Below are 24899 nucleotides of genomic sequence, written 5' to 3'. Positions count from 1 at the left end.
AAACAGAGGAACCATGGGGCACTGTTCTTCAACTGCCCTACAGAAGTCATGCAAGCAGGGAATTCTTTCCCCTCCTGTTCCCAAGGCATAGGATAAACTACAGGAGGATTTGCATGTACTGGAGAATTGAGCAGGCAGGAGGCAGATGAAATTTAATGTAGGAATATACAAAGTGCTTCACATGAAGACAAAAAAAAATCCAGCAAAGGACTATTACTTAAACGGGAAAAAATATTGTGCATGGACCAGGTCAGTCTCAGTGCTTAGACAGGACAAAAACTAGACTGAAGGAATTCAAACAATGAAGTGAAAGAAGTAGGCACAGAGCTAGGCAAAGAAATACATTTGAGGAGCTTGGAGATGGGTGATAGCACAGATGGACAGATCAAGGGTGAATTTTTTAAGGAGAGGGTTAATGACAGCAGTCTTGAAGGAGAAAGAGAAAATGCTGGGAGAAAGGGAGCAGTTGACAATGTCAGTGAGAATTCAGCTAATAACAAGAACAGATGGATCAAGGATAGATGTTTTAAGGAGAGGGATAATGACAAGTCTTGAAGAGGAGAAGGCAAACAGTGCCCAAGGAAAGGGAATGGTTGATGACACTGGCAAGTACTTGATCAAGAGGAAGTTGTTGAGTGGTCAGAAGCTGGATCGGGAGAGGTCAAGGAGTAATGGGTTTCATTACTGATGAGGGTTAGTTGGGAGATGGGAAAGAAAGAAGACAGGGGAGAAACAGAATATTGGGTTTGGGCTGGACACAAGGAAACTGAAACAAATGGTCTCAAATTTTGGAGGCAAAGAAATCTAAGAGGTCCTCGCAGTATCAGCAGAGATTGGGAGGGCAGGGGCAAGAATGAGAAACGTTGACGGTGGCAATGGAAGAGAAGTAGCCTTTACCCTCCAGGATGATCCTGAAGTAGTACGGCAATCGCAATATGCAGCAGTAATACAAACAAGGTAGAATATGTGGTGCTTAAAGGAACATCCCTACTTCCACGAGACAAACTCTTTTTTACAGCATTCTTTCCTCATCCTCCTTCTCCTCCCCCCACCACCCCAATTCAGATGATGTTCTGTAAAACTTTACGTGAAGATTAAATAAATTAAAAATATCCTATTTATTTTCACTAAATGTAATGGTCAAATTGTACATTGGGTTAGTTTTAAAAAAAAATGGGCCAATCATACAAACAGGAGAGTAATTTATAGAATCATAGAAGTTACAACATGGAAACAGGCCCTTCGGCCCAACATGTCCATGTCGCCCAGTTTATACCACTAAGCTAGTCCCAATTGCCTGCACTTGGCCCATATCCCTCTATACCCATCTTACCCATGTAACTGTCCAAATGCTTTTTAAAAGACAAAATTGTACCCGCCTCTACTACTGCCTCTGGCAGCTCGTTCCAGACACTCACCACCCTTTGAGTGAAAAAATTGCCCCTCTGGACCCTTTTGTATCTCTCCCCTCTCACCTTAAATCTATGCCCCCTCGTTATAGACTCCCCTACCTTTGGGAAAAGATTTTGACTATCTACCTTATCTATGCCCCTCATTATTTTATAGACTTCTATAAGATCACCCCTTAACCTCCTACTCTCCAGGGAAAAAAGTCCCAGTCTGTCTAACCTCTCCCTGTAAGTCAAACCATCAAGTCCCGGTAACATCCTAGTAAATCTTTTCTGCACTCTTTCTAGTTTAATAATATCCTTTCTATAATAGGGTGACCAGAACTGTACACAGTACTCCAAGTGTGGCCTCACCAATGCCCTGGGATACATTTCATCAGGTCCCGGAGATTTATCTACCTTGATGCGCGTTAAGACTTCCAGCACCTCCCTCTCTGTAATATGTACACTCCTCAAGACATCACTATTTATTTCCCCAAGTTCCCTAACATCCATGCCTTTCTCAACCGTAAATACCGATGTGAAATATTCATTCAGGATCTCACCCATTTCTTGTGGTTCCGCACATAGATGACCTTGTTGATCCTTAAGAGGCCCTACTCTCTCCCTAGTTACCCTTTTGCCCTTTATGTATTTGTAGAAGCTCTTTGGATTCACCTTTGCCTGATCTGCCAAAGCAATCTCATATCCCCTTTTTGCCCTCCTGATTTCTCTCTTAACTCTACTCCAGCAATCTCTATACTCTTCAAGGGATCCACTTGATCCCAGCTGCCTATGCATGTCATATGCCTCCTTCTTCTTTTTGACTAGTGCCTCAATCTCCCGAGTCATCCAAGGTTCTCTACTTCTACCAGCCTTGCCCTTCACTTTATATATTCCAGATTTTACTGTAAATTAGTATTCTTATAATATGAAACATACTTTTTTTCTTTATTTCACAGGAGAAATGGAAAAGAACATGATTTAAAAAGTACCAGTTTAGTCAAGTTCTATTAAATTCCTTACGTGACTCCTGGATGAATGCTAGGTACCAACTCCATTTCTGACAACAGACCAGTCCAGTGAGACTGTTGAGGGAAATCAACGATAACATCCTTCCCGTTAGCACTAAATGCTGAAAGAAATGCCACCACATTTTGGTAATTCTTTAGGATTCATAACAGACTCAGCCTAGAAATTAACCTGTGCTAATCCTTACATACACTTAAAATATGCAATTATCTCCTTCATCATTTTAACTGTGACAAATTGTACATAATAAATAGTTCAACACCTCCACTAACATAGCAAACAAAATAGTGTTACACAAACATGTTAAGTCTTTGTACATCAATATTACATTCAGCAAGTTGTAGGCTTAAATAGATTCCTGAAAAGGTGGAGCGCATAAAACAAAATTGTACAATAGACTTACTGGGATAAGTAACAGCATTGCTACTAAAAGACCCAGGAGTTAGTCCAGTCCCATCTTAAAATTCATAACTAAAAGAAAAAGCTTACTCTACACTAAGACTGGTCTGTTACAGAAAATTGAGAGAGAGAGAGAGAGAGAGAGAGAGAGAGAGAGAGAGAGAGAGAGAGAGTGAGTTTATTGTTGCCTTATAACCAAATCACAAGGGAGATAAATAATTTATGCACAAATAATGTAAACATTTTTATTTAATCCAATTAACAATTTGACTAGAAGATCTTACTTGCGTAGATTATCCAATCATCTTCCAGTACCAATTATATTTAATTTGTTTTTTTTAAAACCACATTTATGGACAAAGAACACAATCTTCAATACCCTCTAAAAAGTCAGCTTCACAACAACAACTTTAATTTATATAGTGCCGTTAAAGGTGCTTAGGAAAATCTTTAGAAAACTCTAGCTCATTTACTCATCTACTATATTTTGTCAGAAATATAAAAAACTCATTTATTACAAATCAAAGTGGGAGTGGGGGGCATTTCTCCCCTATGATGTTATGCAACATTTAGTAATCTTACATACATTACTACAAAACTACAGTAGACTCCTGCAGCTTATTTTGTAGCAGCTTTCCAAGTCTTGAATCAATACACGGCACAATTCACGTGATTGTTTTTGGTGAAGTAGAAAGAGAGAATGCAAACGCGATTAGTTTACCTTTTACAGCTCCCACACTCCTATGGGTAACTGATCCCCACTTGTATTTTGGAGTAGTAACTGAAGCCTTAACCCGTACTTTATCTGCAATCTTTATGTGGGAAGTAGAATTCTGTGGAGGAAAACCTGAGGCAAAAGAAAACATGCAATGAAAATGAAACATCTGCTAAGCTACACTTGAAAAGATAACAAGAGCAGTAACTACTGTACAGTACTCGTGTTTCTGATTATAGTTGTATAGTATGAACCTACCCAATAGTTCAACATGGATGTATCTGACCCAGTAAGTGCCACCTTTCTGCTGCCAGTCACATTGCACATTTAGATCATGCAATCCATCTCGATCCAATTTAATTACTTTTCCCATATCTCCCTCGCAAACTTCTTCATAAGTTCTGCAGCATCGAACCATCATTCCCACCTGTATGATACAATAAAGCTCAGAATAAAGTGAAACGGGCACCTTATCGCTATAAATATTAAAGTGTTTATTGCACGGAAAGCCAAATACAGTAGGTTCCCAATATTTAAATTGTAAGACAATCCATACCTGAATATTCTCCCTTACGTACACAGCATAATCATCATTACTCAGGAAATCTGCACGTTTCTTATAGGTTTGGCTTTCAGTCACCACAGCAGCCCAAGGCTACAAAATTAAGAACAGTGTGTTATTATAACTTGAATGTCAGCACTCAAATGACCCCAATGTTATTAAAATGTGCTAAGTACATCCTGCTTCAAAAGTACATTAGGTAGAGTCGGTTGAGAACCAATCACAGCATATGCAGCTTCAGCCTCTTCTACTTCTTCCAGAATCTCTTCGTCTGAGTACTCCGATAGAGTGCTCTCCGCATCAGAAAGGTCTGTAATTTGTACGTCAGGATGATCCAACAGCCAACCGACCAATGCTTCCACACCTTTGAAATAAAATTCGGGAAAAAAAAAATAGTAAACTGCCACTGATGCAGTTGTGTTTTACGTTGCTTTTGTCACATATCTGAAAAACAATATTTATGTAAGAGATCTAAGGCTACTCTTCAACTCACTGTCTCCTCAATATCAACTTTTATTCATGCACTGAAGTGTTTTTGCCTAGATTAACTTTTGGACAAAAAATGGTTATATTTTACTCAGAAAATCTGCACGTTTCTAACAGATTTGGCATTTAGTCACCACAGCATGCCAAGGCTACAATATTAAGAACAGCGCATTATGGTGACAATTAGAATGCGACTGCCCAAATAATCCCAGTGTTATAAAAATGTGTTAAGTATTTCTTGTTTCAAAAGTACATTATACAAAAACCCTCAAACTCATGAGCATTTAATTTTAACAAATTCCCTTGAAATTTTGGAATGCAGCTTATTATACCCAGCTCAAATGTATCATTTGCCATTTTCCTCTTTCAAAGCAAGTCTACACAAAAATGACTTGTTCCCATGTAAATCTGACAAATATATTTCAAAACACTATGCTATTGGTAAAGACAACAATACTTCCAGTGGCATCAATAATCCAGTGTTCAGTGGTACATCACATTGGCGCATTAACACGCTACTTCACAGGCTGGCAGGGTGTGGGTTTAAAATTATGATTCCTTACATACAATAGTTTTTACTGCATGATTCTTTTTTTTTTAAAAAGTCTCAGAGAAGCCAATTTCCCAGTCCATTCATTTCTACATGGAGGATAAAGAAATGAGGGAGGACAACATTTAACCCTGCTTTTCCATTAAACAACTTGCATTTATATAACGCCCTTAATGTAGTAAAACACACCAAGGCGCTTCACAGGAGCAATTATCAAACAAAATTTGACACCGAGCCACATAAGGAGATATTAGGACCGGTGACCAAAAGCTTGGTCAAAGAGGTAGGTTTTAAGGAGCGTCTTAAAGGAGGAGAGAGAGATAGAGAGGCAGAGAGGTTTAGGGAGGGAATTCCAGAGCTTAGGGCCTAGGAAGTTGAAGGCATGGCCGCCAATGGTAGAGCGATTAAAATCAAGGATGCGCAAGAGGCCAGAATTGGAGGAGCGCAGAGTTCTCAGAGGACTGTAGGACCGGAGGAGGTTACAGAGATAGGAAGGAGTAAGGCCATGGAGTGATTTGAAAACAAGGATGAGAATTTTAAAATCAAGGCGTTCCCGGACCAGGATCTAATGTAGGTCAGCAAGCACAGGGATGATGGGTGAATGAGACTTGGTGCGAGTTAAATCAATTATATATATTTTTTTAAATTACAAGTAAGTGGCCATGTCCCATTTATCAGGAGTTGAGTTACCAGTGGAAGTTTCTGAAACATCAGTTATAGCAATATCATTTAGAATATTAATTCTATTAACTTATTAGTAACAATTTTCTAAATTGTGCTCAGTCATGTTGCAATTTCCAAACAGCCCTGTCCTGACTAAAATCCTGCACCAAATATTCATGTTTAAAAAAGTTAGAATGGAAAAAGATATGAAAGTATTTGCTAATGTCAGAACGGGCTCATTTATATTATAATATGTTACCTGGCAATCCCGTAGCGTTTCCAGAGCCTCCTGTAAGTGATTTTAGTGCAAACTCAATATTTTTCCGCACAAATCCCATTTCCATCAGTTGAGCCACAATGGGTAAGGGTGGAGGGGGAGAAGGCTGGCGCTTCTTGTGTTTTATTGGCCGTATGGGCTGCACTGTAACAGGTGTTGTAGCCTCACTTGAGCTGCTGTCATCAAATACAGGTGTAGACGGATGGGTAGATTCCACTGCCAAGTACTGACAAACAGCAAGGGCTGCAGCCTGACACAGCAAAGAACAACTCAGCATACAGACTACAATCCTTAACATAAAAACTAGATAAACAAATTTATGACACACACATATGATAATAATGATTCCTTTCCCCCCCTCCCTGGCCTGCACACTAGTTAGACTGAGTGCGCTCAAGGGGTGATCGGTCTGATGTGACCTGAGCCCACTTATATTTTCTGGTTAAGCTCAATCCATAGACCAGAAGCTCTCCAGCACAGGCCGTCCCAAGTAGCACCTAGTGCTTGGAAGTGGGGGAGGAAAGTCAGCTGCTGCTGCAGGGCCTGATAGAATCAAGAAAGGTTACAGCACGGAAGGAGGCCATTCAGCCCATCGAGTCTGTGCCGGCAAGAACAATCCAGTTAGTTCCACTCCCCCGCCCTATCCCCGTAGCCCCGCAGTAGCAGCTGTGACGGGGACCAGTCGTGGAGTCTTCTGGCTGCTGTCCAGAAACACCCAGAAAGCCACCTCTTGCTGCACCTATAAAAGATTTTACCTTCAGTATAGTTCCAACATGTGCTATATAGGCCCCCGAGCAGGGCCGGAAACAAGGCATAATGAGCCGAATAGCCTACTTCTGTACTGTATCATTCTATGATTCTAAGGCCTGAGGCCCACTTCCTCTGTATGCTGCTCCAAGTGGATATACACCTAGCATCCCAACATGAAAATGACGTGGGTGTGCCAATTACATCCATCCTGTCCCCTTTGGCTGGGTTGACCCTAATTACATCTCATGTGGATATAACAGTCACATTCCCTCAAGAAGTGGCAGTGTAATGGCACTCCATCGCTTTTCATTTGCTTTGCAACCATTAACTAAGCACTTCCCAGTATAGGAAAATCGGCCCCAAGAAATTTTAGGAACAGGAAAAAGCCACTAGACCCAAACAGGCCTATCCTTTTCATGGATCAAGCCCACCGTTTCACCATATCCTTCAATCCTTTCTCTCTCCAAAAAGCTGTCTCTTGGACTCATTTACAATGCCTGCTTTGGTGTTATTTAAGAAAGTACAAGTAAACTGAATAGAAATATTTGTTTCATCAGATTGGGGGTTTGATAAAACTTCTTAACATTCTGCTAGCAAAGAGTCGAAAGTGATTCCAAAAACTGGGACAATAGGGAACAGAGACCAATTGTACACAGGCATTAATCAAGCTAGAGAGAAGTCCCCAGTGTACTTTTCCAGGATTCATTCATTGAGGACTCATTTCTCACGAACAACCTGAATGAGGAGCAGCCAACCACAAACAGACAGTGTTATATCTTTTCCAGCTGGGAGGCATGGCACGTCCCCAGGTGATTTACTATACAATTAGAGAAGCAGTGAGTATCTCCTCTCAGCAAAGATTTTTTTTTCTCGTGTTGACTTGAACAGGAGTATTTTTAACCTTATGCGCTTTCTACACACAGCCCTATATTGTTCATTTTTAAGTAGGCACCTAAATTTACAGCAGTTTTGTAGCACCTGGATAGCACAATGCAACCTAGGAAACTCAGGTTCCAAGTCTGGGGGTTCCAGTCCTGTCAGATACAATAACATGTTTATTAAAGCTACCCATAACACTTTTTTGTTTCCTTTAAAACAAAGGAAACATCTGATGATGCCAGTACTGAGAGGTTATAACTATCAGAAAAGACTGAACAGGCTGGGGCTCTTTTCTCTGGAAAAGAGAAGGCTGAGGGGTGACCTGATAGAGGTCTTTAAACTTATGAAGAGGTTTGATAGGGTAGACGTAGAGAAGCTGTTTCCACTTGTGTGTGTGGGGGGGGGGGGGGGGGGGGGAAAGAGAGAGGAGTCCAAAATCAGGTCATAAGATAATCACTAATAAATCCAATAAGGAATTCAGGAGAAATGTCTTTACCCAGAGAGTGGCTAGAATGTGAAACTTGCTACCACAAGGAGTAGCTGAGGTGAATAACATATACATTTAAGGGGAAGCTAGATAAGTACATGAGGGAGAAAGGAATAGAAGGATATGCTGATAGGGTTTGATAGTAGGGTGGGAGGAGGCTCATGTGGAGCACAAACACCATTAAAAACGAGTTGGGCCAAATGGCCTGTTCCTGTGCTGTAAATTCTGTTACAGAAGCAAATTAACAATAGAGTTAACTACCCATTAACTAACATTTGACAAGACTGCCTCAAACCAAGCAAAACTCCCTCTATAACAAACATGTTATGCAGTAATGCCTGCAGTTCACTGACATTATGACACTCGCAAGGCTTTTTAAAAAAAAAAGTTTAATAGCATAGATAGTCCATTAAAATTAGAGTGCTTATTCATAAAAATAAATTCAGACTACAGTTAGTCAGAAAAAGCTTCAAAAACGAACCTCAAGCTCCTGTCTATCAAAAACAGCTTTCACTGGTGATGGCTGGGTAGCTGCACCCAGCAGCTGCTGCAGTAAAATCAGTGGGGGTTGTGGTCCCTCAGGTGAAAAGTCAGCAATGTCTGGTGAGGAAACTGGTGCATCCTCTGAAATGAAGACATAAATGATAGTTTAATAAAGCCAGTGATAAGAATATTAGGTCCCAGAAAACATGCATCACATAACCTGTTTGTTTAGGTTGGTTCTAGGAAACCAGCATCCATAATGGAGCTTCTGGTATTTACACTATTAAATACAGTCTCTTATCCCAAGCAGCAGGATTATAGACCCAGTCTTTTTGTAAGTCAACGATTCGACCACAGGCATAAGAGAGCCAGATTTAGTATTTTAAAGGTCAGGAGCTGGTTCAACGACTCCAGTTCTCCCAGAATTGGACTTAAAATGAGCACTAGTATAATAACATTGGCTTTCAACAAGTTGCCATCCCTCTGCCAGTGATTAAATAAACAGAAAACTCCACCCCACATGTTGAGTCAAAAACTCCATCAATGCTTTGGCATTTAAATGACGTTTTTGGCAGATCTGGTTTTACACAAAGGCAAATGTTTACCTGTGTGTTGCTGATTCTATATAACAGGCCCTTAAATTTCAAGAATTAGGTTAAACAGATTGTTACTGCAATATTAAGACCCAATCACTATGCTTTGATTTATAGTCTGTATTTTAAAGTAAGAGAAAGCAATAAGCTTAAGAGTCTTTATAGATGTCACTTGGTCCAGGTGATCTCCTGGACTGGTTTCGATCGCCTGAGGGTGTCAGTGAGGAATTTTCCAGCTTATTTTTTCCCTTATTGGGCTGGGTTTTTTGCCTCTCCCAGGAGATTACATGGCTTCGTTGGCAGGGGAGGCACTAGGAAGTGTCTAGTCATGATGCTCCAGCCATCATGGTGTGTGGCAGGCTTGATGGACCAGCTGGGCTTTTCCTGCACATCAATTTCATATGTTTCTATATTCTTGCTTTATCAAAATCACAAGAGTATTGGTGCACTTAAATTATCACAGTTTAGAAAACTTGGAGGGAAAGGAGAACAGGGACAGGAAAGGACTTGCATTTATATAGCACCTTTCACATTCGTGGAACATCCTAAAGTGCTTCACAGACAATGAATTACTTTTGAAGTGGAGTCACTGTTGTCATGTAAGCAATTTCCACACAGCAAGGTCCTACAAACTGCAATGAGTTCAATAACCAGATAATCTGTTTTTAGTTGGTATTGGTTGAGAGATAAATGTTGGACAGGGAACTGGAAGAACTTCCCGGCTCTTCTTCGAATAGTGCTATAGAATCTTTTACACCCATTTATCGTCTCATCCGAAAGAAGGCACCTCCGACAAGACAGCACTCTCTCAGTACTGCACTGAAGTGTCAGCCTAGGTTACATGATCAAGTCTCTGGAGCGGGGCTAAAACTTACAACCTGCTGTCTGAGGCTAGAGTACTACCACTGAGCCAAGGCTGCCACCTGAGGGATTAGATTTGATAGAGCTTTCGTGTAAATCTGAATACTTATTTCAAGACATTAGTACACATTATTTTGCAGTGGGAGATAAAGAGTAACTTGCTGGCTCATACCCGTAGAAAGTGGTCCTGTTTCAAATACTGCGGGCTGAGAAAGAATCTGTCTCAATTTATCCTGATGCAAGAGCAAGGCTCGTGCTGCCTTCAGTATGTACAATCTCAGCTGCTGGCATCTTAGCAAATGTAAATCCACTTGATCTGAAAGGAGGAGGGAGGAAGAAAATGTGCATTAATACTAAACTCAGAAAACTGTCTTGTTAAGAAAAACTCCCATCTCAAATCTGCATTGACTACTCTTCCCTAACTTGAATAGACTGATAAGGTTAAATGAGTCGGGAACTGTCTCAAAACGATTTGTCAACCTTGAGGCAACAGAATTACATTTCAAAAAAAATGAGAAAGGGGAAATTTTATCAAGAAAAAGCACATCCAAAATAACATGAGAAGCTATCATGCAAAATGCTTGTTCCATCTTAGAATGTTATAGCGTGCACATTAAATAAACATTTAATATATCACCCACTCAGGTCTAGTGCAGTACAGGGAGAAATTCTAAAAAGATTCAAACATCAATGTTACCAGAGGAGAACATTTGAGTCCTAAGTGCACTAAAATGTTGTTACCTAACAAATTCAATAGGGTTTCAGAAGAAATTGTAACAAAAACTAATACAAAATCTAAATTCAAAGTGCAATTCTCCTTATTAATTGCTGGTTTCACTCTGGTCAGAATAAGAATTACAATTGTTTTATAAAACAATCAAAATTAAACTTCTGAGCCACATTGATGCAAGGGGAAATCATTGCAATGATAGAGCGTCATACATCCTGTGTGCAGTTCTTCTAACTTACCTCATTTATAGCACCACTTTCGTTGGATCCCATATGGCACAAAAAGTCTCCACTCGCTAGTTCAAAACAAAAGGTGAAGCTAATATTTTAATTACCTGCGAGGCTCTGACTGGATTTCTTCACCCTGTGCTTTTCAAGCTTGCTCCCTGCCAGATTCACCAGCTGAGCCCAGACAGACAGCATTAGGTCTGCAAATGGTAAGTTGTTAACACTGAAGGCAATCACTGGCAGCTGAAACAAAAGACAAATTCATTATCAACACATTTCGATTATGAACTGGCCAATCAGGTAAAAACACTGTTGGCTGCTCATTTAATGTTTAGGTGGGAGGAGAGTTTAGTAGGCACATATCACCTACCGGTTTTAACTGACTCAAAGGACAAACTCTGTACGTTCTCATGTCATGGAACTGTACTGTAATTTTTCCTTTAGGGGTAATACGAGCCACTGTCCCCTCTCCAAGCTCTTCATGTATCACCTGACCACCCAACCGCAGGCGTCCATCTATTCCGCCAATCACAGCCAACACTGCCATCAACCCACCGATCTCTGGGTTGTCCGAATCAGGAAAATAATCTTCCAAAACGGTCTGCATGGACACAGAATGGAGAAGAAAAGAGAAGAAAAATATTTTACTGTCTTACTTAAAAATTAACCTAAACGTACTCATAATCTAAGATCATGGCCCTTTCTCTCAAATGTAAACAAACAGCAGTGTCCAGTGAAACACAAAACAAGCCAGTGCAAGCTCAATCCCTGTCTCTTCTACATTAGTCAGTCTCAGCCAGAGAACCAGTGGAGGCAATACAACTGGATTCAGAGTCCTCAAAATAAAGATGGGGGCAATAAAGTATTCAATGTTTGGTTAACAAAAATAATAAAGCAACAGAAACTTGACACATCTTACAAAATAGGAAGCTAGCAACCAACAAGCAATTCCTGCAGCACTCACGTACAGGAAGATGTCTCAAAGCATTTTACATCGAGGAAGGACAATGGATACTAAAGCAAAAAATAACAAAATAGAAAAGATCAGAGTCGGGCAGAGGAAAATGAAAAGCATAACTGAACAGTAGGGTTTTGAGGAGGAAGCTGAGCTTGGGGTTGAGCAGTATTGCAAGGTTCCACACCTCTTGATTTAGCGTGAGGCAGTAGCCGAATAAGTTCATGGAGTGACAGCAAGTTTGACGTACTTAAGTCAGAAATGCAGACACCTCAATCCCCCTAAAAACGTGTGACGTATCATTATTCAAAAATATCATGACAAAAACAGCAGAACCATAAAATCCCTCACCACCGCTAGAAAAGCTCTGGGAGGCAACTGCCTACTTACCCTCTAGCAGAGAATACAAATTTTGAAAAAGTTTAAATTTAAGACGACGACAGAATGAAATATTGCTATCTTAAATAAAATCCATCCTCTGATAAGAGGGTATTTATGTAATTTCAAACTGAGTGAATTGCTTTAAAGTGGTGCAAAATTACTTCATAAGTCCCATTCTTATAGATGCAGGAATGGTTTTGAGCTCATTTCAAAGGAATCCAGCATTAGATGGCAAGAATATACTTGTGTACTTTTAAAACAAAAACAGGTAAAGCATTTACCCATTAAAGTAGCGAGTTAATGTTTAAGCAAGACATTTTTTTAAAAATTTGTTCACAGGGCTCATGTGAACATTAAAGATCCCATGGCACTTTTCAAAGAAGAGCAGCGAGTTCTCCCAGTGTCCAGGCCAACATTCCTCTATCAACCAATGCCAGCAAAAACAGATTAACAGGTCTTTATCATAACATTATTTGGTGGATCCTGCTATGCACAAAGTGGCTGCCGCATCAACTTTGACACTTCCAAGAGCTGCAAGAAGGTCCAAATCTTTTTTTTTTGAGCAGCTGACAGGAGTTGCAGATTTTGCATGACCACGGGAGACCAGGTAAGAAAAGAACACAGGACAACTAATATAGGCTGCAGGAGGGAAGAGGAGGAGTTATTTTTGCATTCTATGCCTATGTACTTCATTGGCTCTAAAATGCTTTGACAGGTCCTAAAGTCAAGAAAAGCACTTCATAATAACAAGTTCTTTCTTTCCTTCTTTATCAGGAAAAGAATTTCATATTCTTAGAGGCTAACATTTTTAAAGCTGCATTTTTACATTTACTATTGCAACAGGACATAAAGTTAACTGTGTTTCCTATGGTAATATATAAGCTATGGTAATTATAAGCACAGAACAAACACGTGAAGGTGAAAAAGAAATATGTTGTACTTACTGCCTCTGGTGGTTTATCTGCCATGATTTCACTGATACAATTAAGCTGAGAATTGATGTATTCATTGATAAGTCCATTCCACTGATTCAGAGAGTGAAGGGTTCGCAACAGTGCAACTATTTCCTCTGCAAGTGTACTACTGTGGGTGGCAGTCAGAGAAGCTTGAGGTCTGCTTTTTCTTCTTCTCAACATTCCTTCTGTGAAAACACAGCCAAAAGCTGCTTTAACCAAATATCAACGTCTATATTATATATATTTTCCTTTATCAATTGACAAGTATGTGCCAGTCAAAAAGGGAAACTCACCTCTCAGGAGTGGCAGGTCAGATGAGCAGGTGCTTAGAAGACTACCCAAAAAAACAAACAGCTTTTCAACAAGGAACTTCATGTCTCTTGATCGCTCATCTCTGTCCCAGGAAGGAAGGACTGCTTGCAGCAAGCGGAGGGCTGAGATCTAACACAAACAGAATAGCAAAAATTCATGATAACAAAAGACATAACATCACAAACACAATCCACCTCTGTAATGTGAAAGATACCTCGTACTGTTTTCTCCCTTCTAACCATTTTGAATCCAATTTGCTATCCTTCCCCCTGATTCCATATCCATTAATCTTCTCTAATAGTCACCCATGTGGTATCTTGTCAAAGGCTATCTTAGAGTCCTTGTTAAAGACATCCAATTCATTTGCCCCATCCACCGTATCAGTCCTTTGCTCCCTTGATAGCCTAGTGAATAAAGGTTATGCCTGGTTTAACACACATGGGTTTCTGGTCACTGCTGCAGCAGTTGATCTCACCGGACGAGCAGTTGAAGCACTACAATTTCCTTCCACTCCGCTGAGTTGGGAGGAGGGTGGAAAAGGGAGAAGAAAACAATTAGCCAAAAGCTAACTAGTGATTGGTGCTGGAAAATGCAGTGTGAGCATCAGGTGACAACAGAATCGGGCTCAGTTGAGGTGCCCTCCATGGTCAAACACACTGATGACACTCACGGTCTAGACATACAATGTGAAGATCGTCCATTTGGACAAGGTATCAGAGGGTTGTCGGACAGCTGCAGACCCCAGAAAAAGTCAACGCTTTCAGAAGAGGAGTGAATAAATTTGGGGACCTTTTAAATCCAGACCGCGACTGCAAATGTCTCTCTTGTACGCATGACTATAGACTCAACACGTCCACATTGGCTATGAGTGAACAGTATAAAATTACGCATATTCTTCAATTGGCAATCTCACCCAAAGACCTCACAATAGCCTAATGTGGGAAAAAATATGGGGTGGCTTTCTGAGGTTTAATTAAAGCACGCTGGAATATTATCTCTATTTGTCAATTTAAGAAAAAAAATTGTGAATATAAAGTAGGAAACCTACTTTATACACAATGATTTTTTCACTAACATATTTGAACAGAGGAAAATATACCCCACTATTGACATGCTGAATCTCACACACATCCTCCTTAACCCAAGACTATGATACAACTCCAGGTGCAAAAAATGAAAATGTTCCATTTACCAGTGTTAATATTTCTCACTTTGATAAGCACAAAAACTTAAGTATTGAAATTTGGAGGGAAGGAACTACTTCAGGCACATAGTATATTATTTTAGCTGTGTTTTAAGTACATCCAGCCCATGGCTTCTTGGAAAAGGAGTTCTACAGTAGATGCTCACCTGTCGCTGCAGAGACACAGCAGTGAATGATTGTTGTCCTTCAACAATCCTGGTTAGCAAGCTGATCCACTGAGATGAACTCAGAGTACTACACATTCGAGGAGTAAGTGCTATACTTCTAATGAAACCCAGTGTACACCAGCTCCTGTGCTGTTCTCTGGATACTATTTTGTTTACTGAAGGAGCTAGAAATAACAACATGAAAACTTTAATTTCTCCAAACAATTTGTAGCAGTTTTTTTTCCTGCAGTAGATTAGATGCAAAGACATGTAAAGTAGTACCATCAGTTTAACAAAGAATGAGTTACAGGAATGAAAGCAATGTAACACAGGAGTAGCTGTTGTGTCAAATAACTCAATGTTCTTGCAACTAAAACTCTGATCTTGACAAGTATAATTAAATGTGTTAATAACCCTGACATATCAAAATACAATACTACTCTTCCCCATAGTAATTTAAGTGTCAGTTTGGCTCAGTGGTAGCACTCTCACCTCTCAGCCAGAGGTTGTGGATTTAAGCCCATGGCCAAGGACTTGAGCACAAAATCTAGGCTGATGCTTCAGAGCAGTAGTGAGGGAGTACTGCATTGTCACCATCTTTCAGACTAGATGTTAAATTAAGGCCCCGACTGCATGCTCGGGTGGATGCAAGAGATCCACTGGCACTATTCGAAGAGCAGGAAGTTCTCCCGATGGCCTGGTCACCATATATCCCTCAACTAACACCACCAAAAGATTAGTGACCATGTTGAGGGCAAGCATATTGCCGCTCATTTTTGAAATACTTAATTTTTCTATTTAATGAACTAGATCTTAAAAATGTTTAGCTTCTATCATCTAAAAGGTAATCTAAAAATTGTGGTACAAAAGATTGGCCCATTTCAATTCAAATAGTGGCCAGAACATCAGTTAGTATCAAGCTTCTTCCCGAGTGTGTCGATGGTTGCATGGACATGCTTACATTAGCTGTGTGACTATCGAAGATCTGAGACTGGGAAAACTTAAAAATCACGTGAAAGCCCATTTTTTTTTGTTTTATTTTCTACACTGGCCCAATATTTAAGTCAAGTTTACTTTAAACCTGCAAGGCAAAGTCTACACTGTAAATATGTCTCCAATCAAAGAAAGGGCAACCCCTTTCACTCCACCCTTGTCTCCCTGAAAAAAAATGATAAATACAACCACAGGGGACAGATAGGCAACCCCAAAATCTGAACTGGCTGCCAAGCAATCTGCAAGAACAACCCCCAGCAACTTGTCCACGCCACCCTTCCCCTGCTACGAGAAACTGTTTGGCTTCTATTTAGCAGCAACCCGCAACAATGCAGCTGTAGCCAGGAACTGAAAATGAGAAACCAAAACCTCCTGCTCTGCATTCTAATATTGCATAAAAAAAAAATAAACTTCCATCATCATCAGTTATTCAGAAAATGATTGTTTTTACTTTCTAACGATACATGCAGAAATAATTGCATTCCAGAACACTGTCACCGATTGTTTACGGTTTTACAGTTCTGTACCTGTTTTGTCTGATGCTCCACTCTCTACTAGCATCCGCAAAAGCCCACACAGAGTTTTAGTGGCTTCGTTCTGGACTATGTCCGAGTGAATTCCAGCAGAAAGAGACAAGGTCTGCAGAAGGTTAACTGTCCCCATCAACAGCATCACAGTTGGGTGAGTGTTCTTCTCCATGGGTTCCGTTTCTAGGCATAGAACAGTATAAGAGAACTTTAATTAAATTGATTTATTTTTCTAAATGCAAGTATTTTTTTCACACCTTGACAAAACGTGAAGAAAGCCCCAGTGCACTGACCATTAAAGAAAATAAATAATAATAATTAAAGTAAATAAAGAGAAACTGTTCCCATTGGCGGAAGGGTCGAGAACCAGAGGTCACAGATTTAAGGTGATTGGCAAAAGAACCAAAGGCAACAAGATGAAAAACCTTTTTACGCAGCAAGCAGTTATAATCTGGTGGTGGAAGCAGATTCAATCATGGCTTTCAAAAAGGAACTGGATAAATACTTGAAGGGAAAAAATCTGCAGGGCTACGGGGAAACAGCAGGGGAATGGGACTAATTGGATTGCTCTTACAAAGAGCCAGCATGGGCACAATGGGCTGAATGGCCTCCTTCTGTGCTGCAACCATTCTATGATTCTACGTGCACAATTAGTACTAAATAGCAGAGTAGTTTTCATTGTGAAACCATGCAGAAAACCTAAAAGACCAATTTTCACTAAATTACTACAATAACGTATTCAATGTTGACAAAGCTGCAATCTGCTTTGATGCCAATCAACTAAATGTTCAATTCATCCATTAGCACGAAGGATTTCTTCTTCATTCAATACGATGAAACGAAACCCTGGCATTCAAATCAATTTGCTTCTCAATCAAAATGCTAAATATTCTTCAAAGATATCGTAGCAGCACATGAAAAACAAAAATGCTCAGACCTCAAACCAGATTAGTTCGAAAAGAGCCCCATTCTATAGCTGTAACGTCCACTACATTTTTTTTCCTACAAAACACATCAAACCTGTAAGTTTGTTTTTCCAAAGACGGAAATTCTTCCATCGACAATAAATGTTATCGATTCATCGAGCACTTTACTACTAACCAGAATCTTCCTCGGTGTCAGAGTCTTCTGTAGTTGGCTGTGCAGCAGGCGGTTGTTCAGCCAGTTTCAGATCATACTTCCCTTCTTTTCCCATTCTGTAGGAGTTGGTGCTACCAGTGTCCCACTGGACCCTGATCCAACCATCATCCCCCAATTCCCCAATAACACGGCCTAATCCTAGAGGCGGGCCATCCTGAAGAGGAATTTGTGGATAAAAATTACAAAGTTAAAAGGCTAAAAACAAAACAGGACACTGATGCTACAGTAGTGGTTCCATGGCCAGTCAAATGCATTCATAATATATTTGCTCAAATTTAAATTTTCTTTTCCTATTTAAATTTTAAAAGTTCACAGCTGAAAGTTCTCGTTAGAACAAAATAGATTATGGGCTGATTTGATAGAGGTGTTTAAAATTATGAAGGAATGGGGTCAGAGCAGATCGATTGATTGAGGGGTCTGGATCATAGAAATACCCCAAGAAAGGTATTTTAAACTTTTTTTTTATATCCCAACCTCAGAGGAACACTCTTTGTTCTAGTAGTATGATTTGCCCCCCACCAGCCCATTTCCCACACCAGCCATCAGTATGGCCTCTCACTCAGATTGCCAATTTTGACTGAAATGAGCACTTTTGTGCTGCTGATCTAATCACTAGGAAATCGCTTTATAAAAAAGCAAAAGGCCACCAACATCAATCAGAATTCCAACCCAGATTTAAAAAGCTTCAGTTATCCAGCAGGACCTTCCAAGACCAGCAGCTGCAGAAGGCAATGCATTGTGAGAAACACCAAAGTTGTGCTGTGGCCTATGAATCGCATGCTGGGCAGAGTTCAGCTCTCGACTGTTGAATTTTGAATGCATGGCAAGCATAGACAAGTGCAAATTCTCCTACAACAGGTAAAAAAAAATTACTCTGCTTAAATATATAAAATGCTCAGGAGCTTTATCCGACTGACTTTTTAAAAACCTGGAATTGTACTCCATGCAGTGTCAAGTCCAAGAACTGCACGAAGGCCTCCCTGCCATGTTTCAAAGTTATACTGGGACTTGATTTCAGGGTTAAATAATAACTTTTGTGTCATTATCGAACAAAAAGAAGTTTGCAGTGAGGCATAAGTGACTGTAAAACTGCACACAGAAGTAAAAGGCCAGCATGCTACCTCCACTGTGCTAAGCAGCCAATTAAAATATATACAAAGAGGACTTCTAAAGAAGTATCTCTATAGAAGTGTTGTTCCATAGCTGAATCAGAAAAAGTCACATCTCAACTTCCCTTCCCCGGCTCCTCCCCTCCGCAACGAACAGGCCGACACACACAAATTCCACCCTGGACATTTCTAATAGTTTTAGAATAAATCCGTATCGTTTGTCTCTGTACCTGATCACCCCATTTCCAGTCCACACCTCTCATCACTCTGGTGCCAATTTTCATCATTGCCGCTAGCTCTGGACCAGAGACAGGCAGTGGAACCGGTGTGGTTTCCTTTCTCGACTCCTCCAAAACAGTGGCTGAGGCTCCATGAAGAGAAGTACCGATATCATCCTCACCACTATCAGAAGCAGGACCTAAAGGGAAAATGATTACAACATTAGGTTTAAATCTGTGTGGATGCATAACAACATTATAACATTTTCCAGGAGGCAAGAAATCACATCTTATCAAACTCTTGCAGATAATGTTAGATTTCAGTATGATCCGCATCTTTCTTTGAGTATCCTTCATTTTCCTTATACGAATCATTAACCACAGACCATAAGGGAGTACAAACGCAGTTTTTTCAAAAAAGATTTTTCTCCTTGTAGCTGTCTTAAGGTCCCATCTGGGCTATGCTGTATTTCAAGGCATTATTTTTAAATTTCCACCCCAGTTCTTTGACTGAGGTAACCATAGCAGCCAAGATGAAAACTCCAAGTAAACCAGGACAGTGTAAAAGTAAGACAGCTAATGCAAAGATAGAGAGGAATGTTTATACATAAAACTTGAACTATAACAAAAAATTAAGAAAAAACAAATCTATAACTCCACATACATATTATGCCAAAGCAATTCAGGAAACAAAGATGGGTACTTTCATAGGAACAGGAGTAGGCCAATCAGCCCCTCGAGTCTGTTCCGCCATTCAATTAAATCATGGCTGATCTGAATCTTAACTCCATTTACCCGCCTCGGTTCCACATCGCTTCTGCATCAGACCATACACTGTAGAAAGTTAGGAATGTAAGTGGACAGCACAGGCAAATTTGGTGGCTGTTTCTGGAAAAACCTGGTGTCAAGATGCGCAAGATTTGAAACTGGCCACGGGCATGGATGGAACCTCCAGCAGAGCCTGGAAGTTAAATAACTGAAGGATTTAACATAGAAAACTAAAGCAAAGTTGGAGATCCAGTACCAAAATGAACATAATGAAAATGTATGCAAAAGAAAAACAATTTGCAAAAGCACCAGTTTCTAAACTGAGAGCTAAATGTGAAAAGGGCCGTGTACACAAGTATGAAGCAGCATTGTCTGAAATACGAAGAGCACTGCTCTGACAATGGTGGGGGGCAGGTGAGAATTGGGGAGGAAATCCAGAATAAGGTATTACATACAGCCCAATCCAGGGGACATCAAAGTTGTCTATGACTGAGTTTCAAGGAAACAAGTCTTGAAAGTCAGTGCCTAATGAGTTGACGGCCTTTTCATTTCTACATGGAGACTGAGCAAATGACAAAAAATTGTATACGTGGCTTGCATCGTGTTAGAACAATAAACCCATTTCTTTAAACAGCGACCTTCATTTAGGACCTGGTTGTTCAGTCGACAAGCAGGGAATATTTCATATGCATTGCATGATGACATTTGTTTTAATCTGTCTGTAGTGGCAAAAACAAAAGTTTAAGGAAACAATGTCCTTAGCATGGTTTAAAGGTCAGCTGCTGAGCTCCTTTTACATCATAGCCTGCTTAAAAAGGGATGTACCAACAGTGTCCTATTCAAAAGAAATTAAGAAATTAGAATTAAATTCCTATTTCCCCTTCAATCTACCAACGCCAACTTTTTGAAAAGATATATTACAAGAGTGGTTTCTGAAGGCATCAGTGGAAGCTGGCCTGGAAGAACTACTGTGCAAGACAATTAACGTCATTAATAGAGGGCACTTCAGAGATGAAGTATTTCCCAACACTGCATGGAAATTTAGCTCTCTCATACAGGCAGTCACAATTAATCCTCTAAATATGCTCTTCTAGCACGGTCAGTGCCTGTTCCATTTTTTAAAAAATAAACTTATTTTAATGGTCAATACAAAAGACATCCACAAATTTAGTGTAGATGATCATATTGATGTCCTGGCATCGATCAAAACTTGATTCGCAGGTGGTGACACCATTTCCCTCACCGAAGCCTTCCAGCCTGGCTGTACTTCATCAAGTCACGTCTTGGCCTCTCCCCCTAGTTCTCCAGCGCCTAACTGTGTTCCAAATTAGCATTGAACGTCCCCCCCCGCCTCACCACTGAATTCTTCTTCGAGATATCCTACCTTCTTTCTTCCATCAGCCTGTGTACTAAGTGACTCCTTATCCTTGCCACTTTCAATCTTCGCCTCACTTCCAAATTTACCGCCCTCCTCAACTTCTCCATGTATTTCTCCTACCCATATTCATGGCCATCCCTATGGATTTGCTATCTTCATGGCCTTCCAAGCCCATAGCTCAATCACTGACAAGGTTATCTCAGACCATTTCCTCATATCTGGCACTATTCACATTCCCCTGCCTTCCTTCAAACTCACTTCCTTCAGCATCTGCCTATAGAAAAAACTCTTCCCCTTTCCCCACCCAAGACACTTTCAGCTGCCTAGCATTTGCCATAATACCTCTGATCAACTCAGCAGCCTCTACTTTAGATGCCCTAGTCACCAGCAAAACCTTCACTGTCTCTGATCCCTGTTGCTCCCCCAGTGAGATCTCAGCTTTGGTTCCTCAAGTCCAAGGGGCGCAGACTTGAGTATACCTGGCGCACAACTGGCTTAGTTATTCATTGCCAGAAATGGCTTAACTGCATCCAGCTCTAATGGGCCTCCTGCTCCTCTACAAAAAATGCTGAATACTCTAGGATCATGCTGGAGGTAAATGATAACGCCAGGTCTCTTCTCTATTGCCGAATGCCCCTGAAACTCCATTCTCCTGCTCCTTCCATCTTTCTTCTAACAAGTGTGAAGAGCTTGTGGATTTCCTTCATCGAGATAAAGACCACTATTCCACTAAACTCCTGACCACCTATCTTCCCTTCCTGGCCTCTATGCTAGCTGCAAATGGTTTCCTCTCCTCAAGCAATGACCAACTTCCTTTCAAACCACGGTCATCAGACCTCTGCTCAAAGAAATCCACCCTCAACCCCTCTGAGCTTGCTATCAACAGCCCCATTTCTGATCTCCTTTTCCTCTCCCAAGTCCTTCAACATGTAGTTACTTACCAGCTCCGCCCCGCCTCTCCTGCAATCCAGTGTTTAAATTCATCTAATTGAATTTCCACACCTCACAAAACGGTCCTCACCAAAGTCATAAATTTCTCACCCTCTTTGTAGCCTTCAACATGGTAGACCACATCATTCTCCTCCAACGTATCTCCTCTGTTATCCAGCTCCATGGGACTGCCTAGTCTTAATTCTACTTTTATATATGTCAGAGAATCTCTAGCAATGGTTTCTCCCTCCATCCTCCATCACCTTTCTTGACCATTCCACTGCCTCTGCTTGGCCGATATCCAGTCTTGGATGAGTTTTAACCTCCTCCAGTTAAATATTGGGAAGACTGAAGCCATTGTCTTTGACCCTCATCACAAACCCTGCTCCTTTGCCACCGACTATCTCCTCAGCCACTATCTCAGGTTGCATTAGACTGTGTGCAACTTCAGAGTACTGTTGGACCCGGAGATGAATTAAAGATTGCTTACTTCCACCTCTAACATCAGTCCATCTGCCAGGAAATCCTCATACATACCTTTTTTACCTATCAGCCTAACTACTCCAATGCTCTCCTTGCCAGCCTCCCATCCTCACCTGCCCAAAACTATGTGGCTCATATCCTATCCCGCACCAAGTACCATTTGCCATTACCCACATACTCCTAACAGTGGACGGACAGGAAGGGAAGCCATTGCTGGAGATGGACTAGCTACAATTGGTAATACTAGGTAATAGTGCAACTAAGCGAAGAAAGTCCCACTGATCTGGACAACGTAGGCGAGGTGTTGCAGGAGGACGGTATGGTCGACTATGTCGAAGTACAACTCAAGGAAGACAATACAGAAAAATAATCAACTTAACTACGAGGACTGGGAAAAAAAAATACATCTCAAACGTCCCAATTGTATCACTCCTGCTCCAAGATCAGTGACAAGGATGTGCACATGATTATACACTAAAATAAATATTAAAAATGGCATTTAAGCACCGCACATGTCTTTTTATCCAAATGTTTCCATAATTCCTAAGGTGCACACTTACCGCATGCGCACAACACAGCCCCACCTTTAAATCTGTTTCTTTCCAATTTTGATATGGACGGTCCTGTTCCTGAAAGTACAAATCGCTTCTTTAAATTATAAACTGGTATTGAGGTTGTTTTTGGATGGCATCATTTATCATTCCTGGCAGTTTTATAGCAAGGGAAAACGGTCTTAAAACGATGCTAATCGCAAGAAGAGAATCGTCAATCCCTACAACCACTGGACACTAGAAAAAAAAAAGCTAATCATACAAAATATATAGCATTCAAGTATAGTTATGGATGGACAGCTGGCTATTTTAGAATTTCAACAAAGCCAGAATTTCAACAAAGCCAGGAGATTACTTAGGAAATTCTCTGAAAAAAAATCGGGAAACAAGTTTTAAACTTTGAGGAGATGCATCAACATTTACAAGGGTCTCAGTCTTCTTTTTGAAAGATTGCAGCTCATTAGAGCAAGTTATAAGCAAAATATGCCTGCTTATAAGTTATGAGTGAACGAGATATCAGTGCCCTAAATCCCTTTTTTAAAAAAGGGAGTATTATCTGTTTCTAATGTAGATTTTGCAGCAAAATAAAATGAAACAGTAGAAAACCTGTTTAATTTTCAGAACAATGGAGCCTACTTTTTGTCCAAATTGTAAGAAGGAAAGAAAAAGATATTATTCAGGCTACGACAATCAAAGGAGCTCAATAACAGACCTCAACTGAATCATAATTTAAGAAGATATTAAAGTGAGTTGAACACAATGAGATGGTATAATTTTACCTCAATTCGGTTTGTGCCCACTTCCCCCATCATTCCCTGTTCCAAGTCCCTTGAGTCCAGTTTCCACCCTGCCCACAGCACAAAGATTGTGCTCATCAAAGCACAATTTTTGTGATCATCACCATGGCACACTGTCCTTCTTTGTCCTCCTAGACTTCTCCACAGTGCCCAACTACTACTCCATGGTTCACCCCACAACACTGCCTTCACTTGGCTCCACTCCTATCTGTAGCACAGCCAGCACATCCCCTGCAATACCTTCTCCTGCCCCCAAACAAGGCTATCTTTTGTGGGACCTAAGATTCCACCCTTGGCTTCAATCTTTTCCATGTCTGTAAGCTGCCCCTATCGTTCACAGGCCTTTATGGTTTTTAAGATTCAGAGGAGGTTCACTAGGTTGATTCCGGGTATGGAAGGGTTGTCTTATGAGGAAAGATTGAACAGGTTGAGTCTATACTCATTGGAGTTTAGAAGAATAAGAGAAGATTTCATTGAAACATAAGATTCTGAGGGGACTTGATAGGGTAGATGCTGAGAGGATGTTACCCCTCATGGGGGAAATCTAAAACTAGGGGGCATAGTCTCAGAATAAGGGGTCGCCCGTTTAAGACAGAAACGAGGAGGAATTTCTTCTCCCAGAGGGTCGTGAATCTTTGGAAATCTTTACCCCAAAAAGCTGTGGAGGCTGAGTCGTTGAATACATTGAGGTAAAAATCAGATCAGCCATAATCTCATTAAATGGCGGAGCAGGCTCGAGGGGCCGAATGGCCTACCTCCTATCTCTTATGGTCTTATGAGTTAAGCTGCTCATGAAGAACTACTGTTAATCATCAGTTGCCCGACAACTAACTAGTGGCTATCCTCATGGAGGTGGTTAGGGGGGTAGTGGAGAAGTAGAATCAGTCTATTTGGGGTTGAGGTGGCTCTAACATGACATGCCTGGGACTGTAGGAGAAAGTTTGAAACTGTCTTGATGACAAAAGAAGT

The 24899-nt window shown here is 40.6% G+C and overlaps 1 protein-coding gene across 7 annotated transcripts in view; it reads right to left on the bottom strand.

Moving 5' to 3' along the window:
• The window catches only part of herc2 (HECT and RLD domain containing E3 ubiquitin protein ligase 2), a 186992-nt gene that overhangs the window by 61483 nt on the left and 100610 nt on the right, over positions 1–24899 (bottom strand). For 5 of the 7 annotated variants that reach the window (XM_067985782.1, XM_067985783.1, XM_067985784.1 and 2 more), the window contains 17 exons: positions 23143–23211; positions 19036–19223; positions 17658–17850; positions 16557–16739; positions 15037–15221; positions 13668–13815; positions 13363–13559; positions 11453–11683; positions 11190–11325; positions 10298–10441; positions 8670–8812; positions 6055–6322; positions 4291–4460; positions 4091–4189; positions 3793–3961; positions 3541–3666; positions 2415–2523 (listed from right to left, as the gene is read on the bottom strand). In XM_067985782.1, coding sequence (XP_067841883.1) covers positions 2415–2523; positions 3541–3666; positions 3793–3961; positions 4091–4189; positions 4291–4460; positions 6055–6322; positions 8670–8812; positions 10298–10441; positions 11190–11325; positions 11453–11683; positions 13363–13559; positions 13668–13815; positions 15037–15221; positions 16557–16739; positions 17658–17850; positions 19036–19223; positions 23143–23211 — 2758 coding nt within the window. The remainder of the gene's footprint in view (positions 1–2414; positions 2524–3540; positions 3667–3792; positions 3962–4090; positions 4190–4290; positions 4461–6054; positions 6323–8669; positions 8813–10297; positions 10442–11189; positions 11326–11452; positions 11684–13362; positions 13560–13667; positions 13816–15036; positions 15222–16556; positions 16740–17657; positions 17851–19035; positions 19224–23142; positions 23212–24899) is intronic. The other 2 variants (XM_067985786.1, XM_067985787.1) reach the window with 2 other exon arrangements.

This window comes from Heptranchias perlo, chromosome 6 (genome assembly GCF_035084215.1).
Source record: "Heptranchias perlo isolate sHepPer1 chromosome 6, sHepPer1.hap1, whole genome shotgun sequence".
Lineage (NCBI taxonomy): Eukaryota > Metazoa > Chordata > Chondrichthyes > Hexanchiformes > Hexanchidae > Heptranchias > Heptranchias perlo.
Note: the sequence above shows the minus strand (reverse complement) of the source record. Positions and strands in the feature narration are given on the sequence as shown.